Source organism: Pteropus vampyrus, unplaced genomic scaffold, assembly GCF_000151845.1.
Source record: "Pteropus vampyrus isolate Shadow unplaced genomic scaffold, Pvam_2.0 Scaffold192, whole genome shotgun sequence".
Taxonomy (NCBI): domain Eukaryota; kingdom Metazoa; phylum Chordata; class Mammalia; order Chiroptera; family Pteropodidae; genus Pteropus; species Pteropus vampyrus.
The window spans coordinates 1,287,743-1,298,830 of record NW_011888973.1 but is presented as its reverse complement, the minus strand read 5'-3'; the positions used below and the strand labels follow the sequence as shown (position 1 = coordinate 1,298,830).

Below are 11,088 nucleotides of genomic sequence, written 5' to 3'. Positions count from 1 at the left end.
GGGCCGTTTGGAGACTTAATTTGTTTTGTGTTTCGCAGAGCCTCTGGGTGGAGAGAACGTCACTGTACTTGGTGCAGAGTCTACCCGGGATTTCTCGCTGGTTCGAAGTGGAGAAGCGTGAGGTGGTAAGGACCAGACTTTCTTCCCAAGTCCTTTGTCATGACACTTGCTCATCTGGAATCATGCTGTGTGGTAGTTGCTTCTGCTTTTGACTCAGAGTCCCTGGAAGCGCGAAGAGTAAGTTAGTGATGGTTATGGACTTGTCCACCATGGCTGGGCCTTGAAGGAGACATCCCTGTGGTCCCCGTCCGGCCCGAGGGGTCCTCAGAGGTCACGGGGACCGCAGCACATGAGCAGCTCTCCTCATCACCGTGGCTCCGGGGCCTCCCGTGCCGCCCGTGTGCCAGGCCCGTGCTGAGGGGTCATCTGCGTTATCTTTTTCAATCGCACGTCTAAGCCCTGAGGGATAGTTCCTGGCCTTCTTTTCACGGGTTTTGACAAGAGGTTCAAAGGCTTTTCCGAGGTCCCATAGCAAGATGTTGGAAAGGGCAGGCTCGGATCCAGACTTTGCTGACGCCGAAGCCAGTCCGTTCATCCCTTCCAGCCTCGGTTTCCCTCCCGGTGCCGTGAGGCTCGTGGGAAGGCCCCGCGTGGCATCTGACACGCAGCAGGCCCTGCCGTTGGCAGGGGACGGGAAGCTGGCATGCTGGTGTCACTGGGCGGTCCTGAACGGCCGCCAGCTGGAGTCAGTGGGCGTCATTATAGAACCTGGAGAACTCTCGGGGTTGTGAGGCACGCCCCCCTCCTGCCCCGCTCCCGTCCCCAGCGTGGGGGACAGGGAGGGCAGCTGCTGAGGGCAGACGCACCCGGGCTGAGACCTGGCCCGCCCGCTGCCCGTGCGGCCCTTCACGCTGGCAGCGCTTCGGCGCCAGCCTCCGCCCTGCGGTCTCAAGCATCCTTCTGCTCCCCTGGTACAGTCCCTCTGGTGGCCACCGCCCTCCAGCTGATAGAAAACGTACCACTCGTGAAAATCTAATTTACCCTCTTCCTTATTTAGGTAGCGAGCCCACTCTCAGTGAATAGTAAGAGCAGATCCTGCCCGAGTTGTCCCCCAAGAGCGGCTCGTCCTACGTGAACTCTCTCTAAGCATCGAAACCACCCTCAGCTTCCCGTGTGCGATTAAGCTAAGGATTTAATGCATTTTCATTTCGCCAAACAATGCATACAGCTCCTTAAACAAACCGAATTCATCTGGTGGCATCTGTGCGGTTGCATTTGTGTAGGGTCTGCGTCAAGGGTCCCCAGGCTGCTCGCTTACCGGGCGACCCTTCCTGCTTTCCACGGAAGAGGAGAGGCTGCTGGGCACAGGGGCGGCCTTCCCGCCGGACGGCGTGGGCCCAGCCCTGGGAAGCGCCTCCACACCGACGATTCTCGGAGGCTTTTGGCTGCTCACTACTGGGAGCGTTCAGCTCTGCGGAGTCTCAGTGGTGGTCCTAACCTTGGAATCATTACACACACGCACGCACACACACACGCAAAAACACTTGCACCACACATGCACACGTACACGCACACGCACACACATCTCTAATAAAAAAAGCATGCTGATGCTGATGCTGATGCTGATGCTGATGCTGATGCTGATGCTGATTAAAGGAGCATCACTAAACACAGCCTTTCCGGCATCAGTTGCTGTGTTTTAGAACATGCAGCCTTGTGTTCCGTCAGACAGAACCAATCAAACTGGGCCGTTCTGTTCCCTGAACACGGCCCTCTCCTAGCGCCCTGCGTCTCTCTCGTTCGGCTGCCTGGCACGTCCCACCTTCAATTACAGTTGTCAGTTTACTGCTTTAAGCCCTACTGTAGCAGGTTCTCAGGATCAAGGGCATGAAGTGGGTGCTCCATACACATAAGCCACACTGGACTGGAATTCCTTACGTAAATGCCAGAATCTAAAAGATTCTGAAAACCAGATGTTTACATAAGTTGGCCTCCAAAACTCAGTTGGTAATACACTTAGCCTGATCTGATGTAAGGCAATTTGTGATCTTTATCTCAGTATAAATGCTCACGTTTTACTGCAGAAATACTAATGCATGTGATTAAAGGGAATTTCCCTGTACCCCACATGAGGGTTCCATAATATGTGCTAGGTGCCTCATATTACCTTTCTAAAATCTGAAAAATTCTGAATTCTGAAACATCTGGCACCAGAGTTTTCAGATAAGGTCGTGGGCCTTTGGTCACCAAACCTTAGCTTCTGAATATGCTATCCCGTTCTTTAAACACAATAATGCCTGTGACTACTGTTTCTTCGGTATTTGTTTTTAGTTACTGTTATCGAAACAAAAATTATCTGCATTTTTCTGATTAAAAAGTAAGCTAATTTTTAAAAAATTTTTAAACAAGATTTTAAAAACTATCAAATAGAATGTATGGTGATTTTTTTTAAAAAATCCAAGTACAGATAATGAGGGTATTTTCGTACCTCACATTGTTTCCATCAGGGAATCATGTGACTCTTCTTTCAAAGTCCATCCAGAATCGAAACCCCGCTTCCCCCCTCCGATAGCGCCATCTAGTGTCTGAATTTCATAGTGGGCTCCTAAGAGGTTGTGGACTTCAGTCACTTACATACACAGCAGCCAGTGTCCTTTTTAAACTTAAGTTATCTCATACAAAAGTAGAGAAAACACATAATGAACCTGTTTTACCCAATCCTTGGACTTCAGCGACTACCAAAAAGGCCAGTTCTATTTCATCCGCACCTCTGCCCTCTTCCACACTAATTATTTTAGAGTAAATCTCAGACGTCCTATCGTTTGGTCTATAAATATTTCAGTACGTATATTATCAGAAGAACATGATCACGGCATCATACCTCATGCCACTGAAATAATTAACAATAATTTTTTTGATTGTGAATATACAGTGTTCGTTCACACTTCCCCAAGCGTGTTTATTTTATGGGGTTTTGTTTGTTGGGTTTTGTCATTTGCTGTTTGGATCCAGACCAAATAGGGGCCACACGTAGCAGCTGGTCAGAGTCTCTTTTCAGCCGTAGCTTCCTCCTGAACCGCTCTTTTTTTCCTTGCTTTTTTTTTTTTTTTTTTTTTTTTGATGGTTGCTGTTGAAGAGACTGGCAGGTTGTTTATCCTGAAACGTTTCCTTAACTCTGGATTTTGTAGACTGTGCACCAGTGGGATAATTTATTCCTTCGTCCCTATATTTTTTTGCAAATTGGCAGTTATCTCTAAAGGCTTGATGTTATTTTGCTTTTATTTTTGTTTGGGGTTTTGTGGGGGTTTTGTTTGTTTGTGCAAGGCTTTCATAGGCTGTGTCATCGCCCCAATGTATTAATCTAGTTGGGGTTACAAAATGGTGATATTTTCTGACTCCTTCTTTGTCTATTCACTGGAATACTTCTGTGAAGAGAAATGCACCCTCATCAACTATTTGATTACCCCAAGACAGGACAGGAGGGATAATGCTTTATTCCTTCTCTTTATTAACCAGTTTTCAACATAATAATCTGGTTCCCTAACACTCTACTAAAGTGACCAGAGGGATTTTTGTCTTTGTTTCTGAGCTGACAGGCAGGACTCGATTGTCCAGTAAGAGGCAGGAGTCAGCATCAAGCTTTGCTGGGACCTTGTCGACCTAAGAACATCCAAACCTGTAGAAAATTTTTATTAAGAGTTTATCTGAGCCAAACAGAGGACACGCCTGGAAACCAGATGGAGAAAAGTGCTTGGGAGAATGACAGTCTGCAGTGGCTTTTATGCATTCGGAAGGAAGGAGGGGACGTAGGGAAGATGACGTGAAGGAGGGAGAGAGCCAGGCAGGGGACGCATCGCAGGAGAGTCAACGCGATGCTGTGCTCTCCCGAGGGTGGTTACAGCTGCTGAGGAGTCTGAAAAAGAGGCATTTCCCAGGCGTGTTAACCCATTTGCGCAGAAACAATGGACGGGGCTGGCTGGAGGCAAAGATCAACCTTTTGCTAAGAAGTTACAGTCCTGGGGTGTGACCACCCGCCTCGACCTGCCCAGTTAGGAAAGTGGTTCAGATCACCCTGTGAGGTGACTTTGGTTGATTGATGACAGCGCCCCTTTTTGTCCACAAATGTTAAGGCATCAAGAGTCTCGGATGAAGTAGGGAGACACCTGACACCTGGAGCCTTGCCCTCCAGGTCTCTCTTTCCCACATCGGTAATTCGGAATGATCAATGAGCGTCCCTAAGTGGAGTTCACAGCGTTCCTCATACAGGGGGTATAATTAAATTATGACATTTAAATTATGAAACATTCCGATTTATACTCCAGAGAGTTGTGACACTTCTCTGGGACAGTCTCCAGGGACTCATGCCTAGTGGGCTCTGGGTTTATTTACCATAAGAAATCCTTTAGCCGGGGACTCCCCCTTGGGCTTTCCGTAGACACTGTCTCTTCCTCCAGCATTTAGTTTTCGTCTATTTACTTGAAGGTTCAACTGACAAGGAGAGAAGTCCTGGTCACCTGCCTGCCTTTCGGTTCCCCAAGGACATTCTTTCAGCAGAGGGAGTGAATAGATCATGGGCCAGGCGCCTTATAGCTGTCCTCTCAGCTGCCCGCCTTGCTTACTGGTATGACTGGGTGGTCCAGGCTGGGTGGTCCAGGCTCACTTATACATCTCCTGCCCCAGACTTGAAAGCAGCCATTTCTCCAATGATTCCTGATTCTTTTTAGCGATAAACAGTCTTAAAAGTTCATAATTTGGGGGCTGGAGGAAAATAATTCCTTGATGAACAGCTTTTACATATTCTTTGCACACTTCCTTAGGATGATTTCCCTAGAAGTGAATTGATCTGTCAAAGAGTCCACAATTTAACCTTTGATTCACGGATCAGCAGTGGCATGTATCGATTTATGTCCCATCTTGAGGGGATAACGGTTCTTGGAAATACCTGTTTTCCCAGCATCCTCTCCATGTTATTTTAGTCTTTCCAAATAACAGACCAAAAATGATCATGGTGGGGTTGATGTGGGGAGGTATTTGTTGAATGCTGGTAAAGGTGACATGTTTTCTCATCTTTGTCTACTCTTTCCGTTTCTCTTGTGAATGCACTGGTCAGATCCTTTAGTTTCCTTCAGTATTTGAGAAATGTCGATCATTTGTCTGGAATATATGTTGGAAATATTTTCACAAGCTGTTATCTTTTGCCTGTTTATTGTGTTTTGATTTACCTTAATTTCTTTCATGTTACTAGCATGTGAATTTATAAATATGAGCATGAATTTTAACTGGGGTCAAAACCAGAAAATTTTCCATCTTAACCGTTTTTAAGTGTCTAGCACATTGTCGTCACGTGGAAATTGTGACACATACAGCAGACCGTTTTCACTGTGCAAAACCGAAGCGCTGTACCCACGGAACAGCGACCCCTTTGCCCTGGCAACCGCGTCTCTGCTTTGTTTCTAAGCTGTTTTGTTTACTTTTCAACTTTCAGTTAATCAGAGCTCTCAGACTTTTTCTGTATGATTTAGCTTCTGTGAATATAAAACAAAGGCGTGATGTCATAGATAATTGGAAAGTCAATACCCGTTTCCCACCACTCAGGTAAAGAAACCGAGCTTTGCTGCTGGCACCCGAGTGGCCCTCCCTGCACCCTCCCGATGACAACTCCCTCAGAGGTCGCCGGCATCCTCGCCTTTACGGCCTCCGTTCCGTCGCTAAGTTCATCGCCGACATCTGCCTCTCTAAAACAAGTCCATTTAGTTTAGCCCGGTTTTGCACTTCGTATAAGTGTCGTACTGTTTATGTTCTGTTGCAACTTGCTTCCGTGACTCAGTATCATTTATAACATTGGTCCACGCTAGCACACGCGACTGAAGTTTGTTTTCATTGCAGTATACTATTCCGTCGTGTGACCATACCACGATATGTTCATGCATTTAATGATCGACGGACGTGTGGATTCGGGAGACAGCTGTGAACATTTTTGTACGTTTCCTCACACTCGTGTACACACATCTACTCCACTTTCCTCAGATGTATGCACAGGAGTACAATGGCAGGATCATAAAGTGTGTCTTCAACCTTAGTTTAGGATGCCAGACTGTTTTCCAAAGCAATGGCGCCCATCTGAACTCCCAGCAGCGGGAGCTGAGAGATGCCGCTGCCCATGTCCTCGCTCCCCTCCGCGTTGTCATAGTTATTGTTGCCGTTGGGGGGGGAGGGGTCATATATGCCTGTGGTATTATTTGTCACTTCTTTGGTCACAAATGAGGGTCAGCACTTTTTCACACGTTTACTGGCCATTTGGATTTCTTCCTTTGTACTGTGGCTTTTCCATCTTTTGCCCATTTTTTATTGGGTTCTTTGTTTCTTTTTGGTTAGTGAGAGTTCTTATACATTCTGGATTTCGGCTTTTTGCTGGCTTCACATGTTACAAATATCTTCTACTTTCTGGTTTATCTTCCCTTCTCTTTATAGTGCCTTTTGATGAATGTACATTCTTAATTTCGACACAGCCAAATTATTCTAGCACTTTTCAGTGCTGATGTAAGATGACCTAAGCGACCTTTAAAACCTCTTAATTGTTTCCTTAACTGAAAGAACCAATAGATACATGTGTTTATTGTGAACTTGAATTACTTTACAGCCGAGATCTTGACAGATCTTCTCTTCAAAGAGAATGCCAGTGACAATAACCTTCACAAATGCTATACACTTGAAGAACACGTTCATCGTTTTCAGTTTAGGTCTCCCATGCAACCCAGAAACTTTAAGTCATTGTGATTCTATTTGGCTGTCCTTCCAAAAGAGATCCTGTGGCATATACGATTGTCATATTTTCTATAACTCCCACTGTGTAGCATCCTGTAGCACCTTATGGTGCTGTTATGTACGCGTGTGTGGTCCATATGGGTGGAGGTCCCATCTTCTCAACTGGGCTGGAAGCTCCCTGACCTCAGAGGATCTGAAGATGTATCTGTGTGTCACCCGTGGTGCTTTGCGTTCAGGAAGCATCTAGAAAAGTGATGATCGTGTTCAGGGCCCGTAAATATGTAGCTCTTCAAATTAAAAAACAAGGTATAAAAGACATGAGATGCTCAGACTTTCAAGGATTAAATTGATTGTTGTCGTGCTAATATGTAATTCATGTTTGCTGATGATTCAAACCATAATTGAAACAACGAGTATCATTACCTTCCCTTTCTAGATCTTACTGTGGAACTGTTGTCTGCCTTCGACATCCTTGCCTGTTCTACCAGATGGCTCCCGGTAGAAATATCGATGGGAGCCGGGGTGGGGTGGGGCACAGATAATTCAGAACACGGATAATCTACTTTGTCTTCTTGTGTATCTTAAAATCTAATATATATTTGTGCTCGTTTGCCTCTCAGATGGAAATGAGTCCTCTGGAAAATGCAATTGAAGTGTTGGAAAATAAGAATCAGCAGCTGAAGAGCCTGGCTGGTCAGTGTCAGACCAGACAGATGCAGAATATTAACCCCCTGACCATGTGCCTGAACGGGGTCATAGATGCCGCGGTGAACGGTGGAGTGTCCAGGTATCAAGAGGTGAGGACCGGGTGTTGTCGTTTAAAAGTTTTCAGAGGTGCGGGCCCTCTGAAACCCTAAGAAATCGCATCAGCGTGCTCACGTGGGGTACAGGGGACACAGAGTTCTTTGTTAAATAGAGCAAACATGTAGTATTTATGATGTATACTCGCTCCATTTCCCAGTGATGTTTTGAGGGTGTGTGTGTTTTCTTAGATGAATAAAAGTAGTGAGGGTATTAGGACCATTTAACAAATATCTACCTAAAATGATTTCCCTGAGCAAAGAGGTTCATGGGCACAGGAAAGTCTGATCTTGTTTAGAAGGTGCCTTAAGCGGACTTTGTATCTGCCCCAAGTTCTACACGGGAAGGCACAGCAGCTTGGGCAGACGGAAAGTTACGGCAGTTAGTTCATTTCAAGATGTAATGCCACGAAGCTTATCCTTTCGGGTTTGCCGTTTGCTTGTTTGTTTCCCAGAGATATTGATTCTGCAGTCTCTGCTCGTCCTCGAACCCCGCTTTCCTTCTCTGCCCACTCTGCCTCCCCCCCGCCCTGGGAGTCACTGCCTCTGGTTGCAGTGGTATCTTTCTTTAAAAATGCCGGGTCTTTACAGACACCAGCTGTGTCTTTCGCTCCCTCTGGAGCTCTCCCGAAGTAAACCGATGATTGCTTCCCTTCCTAGGCATTCTTTGTCAAAGAATATATCTTAAGCCACCCCGAAGACGGTGAGAAGATCGCACGGTTAAGGGAACTGATGCTGGAGCAGGTAAGCTGCAGGGGGGCGGCGCCCTCCGGTGCAGGTGCGTGGCGCGCCCTCCGGTGCAGGTGCGTGGCGCGCCCTCCGGTGCAGGTGCGTGGTGCGCCCTCCGGTGCAGGTGCGTGCGTGCTGAGTCGGCTCGTTGACCGAAGCTGGCAGCCGGACGCTCTAGACTCACCTGGATTTCTTCTTGGGAATTTCTGCTTTTTCTTCTGACTCTGATGCAAAAATAAATTTAACAGCGGATAGCTCTTTATAACAAACAACTTCATGGAATGTCATGAAACATTCTTTAAATGTTCTCTTCCTAAAGACTTGCTGTAGGCTTACTGCTGGTTTTTCACTCAAAATTTGAGGCTCAAATAAGTTCAGTTCAACTCAAAATAAGCGACTAGATGAATGAATTAATAAGATTCTTACATAAATGTTATAATAAGAAACTGGACAGATTTTTCTTTAAAGCCACATCATGTTTTGCAGACTCAGCCGATAGGTGACGTGATGTGGACAAAACTAGATAAAACTTTATCATTTTCTACTCCAAAGAAGCGTAGGTTATTTTTATTTGATTCCCTCAAGTACAGAGAACTGGAGTGAGTCATCTGTGTGTCCCCGTTGACAGCTCCCAGCTTGAAAATGGCTTGAAAACCTTTGAGGTAGGCGACCTGATGATTGGAAGGCTGGGCTAAGAAATAAAGACATTTATACCCACAAAAAATGGAATACGTATAATACAATATGGCAAGAGCATCTCGTCCCACTTGATAATACCAAATTATTAACCAAGTAAAGGAGGCCCTTTTTGATAAGAAAACGAGGTTGGATCTGGTTTTAGTCTATTTTATGCTCTGTAGGCCTAGTCCACAGACCTTCATACAGCGGGCAGGCCCGGGGGGAGGGAAGTGGCTCTGACAAGGGCCTTGGCCGGAAGAGACTCAGTCTTCCAGCTTCTGGAAAAGGGAAAGGAGTTATTTGCAACTGGCCCGCGAGGAAGTCGAGGGTAAGGCGCGTTCTCCGTGTCCCCGGGGCGAGGTGGGTGCTGGGCCTCAGCGCTTTGGGTACCCCAGTTCTGAGCCTTACGGACCTGTCCGATTCCGCCTTTGTTGATTTTGAGGAATCCGTTCTTAACCTGGCAGTGTCCCGTGAGTAGTTTGCCTCACCCCAGGCGCCGACTGCTGTACCCAGCGTGACTGAATCTTTCCCCAGAATTAACATGAAAAGGGCCAGGAAGCTCTTAGGAAAACCAAAATCAGGGACCCTTCGTGTCCCCCACATCCTGGCTGGTTATATGTGTGGGGCCCGAGCCACAGCTCAGGAAACGTGAGGTCTCTATCCTGGGACAGGCAGTTCCACTGACTGCGTGCGACCTTGGGTGAGTCGCATCATCTCTGTGGGACTTGGGCTAGAGAGGGCACTGTCCCCTCGGGACCTCCGAGGTGGTTGAGAGAACCGTCCTGTAGACGTGGAGTTGTGCTGTCCCCTGTGGTCCTTCCCGGGTGGCCCACATCCAGTGACTGAGGAGGAGATGTGAAGCCACCTGGGCCCAGCAAGCACCGGACTCACGGACTCTCAGGTCCGGAGCCCCTGGTGTCGGCAGAGGCGACAGGACCATCCTGCAGCTCGGCAACCTTTGTGAGTCCTGCGTCTGCCCCTCCGCCCTCGGACCGTGATCCCAGGGGTGCGCCCCAGTAAATATCCAGGGGGCCCACCCTGCAACTTTATCAGGACAAAAGGGACGTCACCTAATAGTGTTTAAAACGGAGAAGACTGAGGGCTGCTGTGCTTAGGCCCCATCCTCCACCCCTCACCCCTTTGTCACGGGGAACAGTCTCCCTTCAGGCCTCAGACACGCACTCCCCTCGAGCTGTTCCCTTGACGGTGTCCCTGATGTTCATTGCAAGGCAGTTTTATCTCTACGCAGATGTGCTGGTGGTCAGTGGGCGTGGCCACGGTTCTGTCTCCTTAGGGCAGGTGCTGGACGCTCCAAGCCCCTAGAGCCAGTCCCGATCACCCGCGCTTCAGTATCGTCCTCATGGGATGTCATGCTAATGTGTGGTTAGGTTCCGTCCAGCCTGCGGAGTTCACTCCTTTGACCACACCCGCCTGGGGCACTTTTTAAAATGGAAAAGAGCTGCTCCAATCAAAGGAGTCAAGTGCAGCTGACAGTCGAACCAGGGCACGTGAATGTTTCTTTCCTCTCTTTGAGTCCTCAGAGCAGGACCTCGTTTTAAAGTAGGAGTGATGCTTTGCCGCATTATAGTAAGTGAACGGGAATCATGTTTTTTAACAAAAACAGGATACATAGCAATCCATATTATAGAATTCTCGTTCATTTTTTACTTTCTCCTGACAGATTGTGAAAACCTGGGGGAGGGAGGGTTGGGCACAGAAGACCCTGATGGAAGAGAGAACAGTACCGCGGAAAAGGGGGGGCCGCCCAGAAAAGAGACCTTAGTAACACCAGCCCTGACAGGGAGCAGCTCCTGACCCCCCCCGGGGGGCGGGAGAGGGGGACAGAGCGCCAGACACATCACCGCTCAGAAGGGTTATTAGTGCATCTGTGGAATACCCGGAAAAGGAACTCGGGGTCGTAGGGAAATCAAGCCTGTGGAACTAGAGAGCCCCAAGTTCAAATCCCCGTTTACGTTTTACCGTGCGGAGGATTTCTCTGATCCTGAGAACCCTCAGCTGTGAATTAAGGATTGTCCCCATCTCATCGGATTGAGAGGGTTCTCCAAGTGCGTGGGGACAGTGCCTGGCCCCTGGCAGCCACTTAGTGGCCTTACAC

General features: G+C 47.8%; 1 protein-coding gene across 1 annotated transcript in view; it reads left to right on the top strand.

Moving 5' to 3' along the window:
• Positions 1-11,088, top strand: part of DOCK4 (dedicator of cytokinesis 4) — a 274,845-nt gene that overhangs the window by 249,232 nt on the left and 14,525 nt on the right. The window contains exons 42-44 of the mRNA XM_023537457.1: positions 39-125; positions 7,386-7,562; positions 8,226-8,309. Coding sequence (XP_023393225.1) covers positions 39-125; positions 7,386-7,562; positions 8,226-8,309 — 348 coding nt within the window. The remainder of the gene's footprint in view (positions 1-38; positions 126-7,385; positions 7,563-8,225; positions 8,310-11,088) is intronic.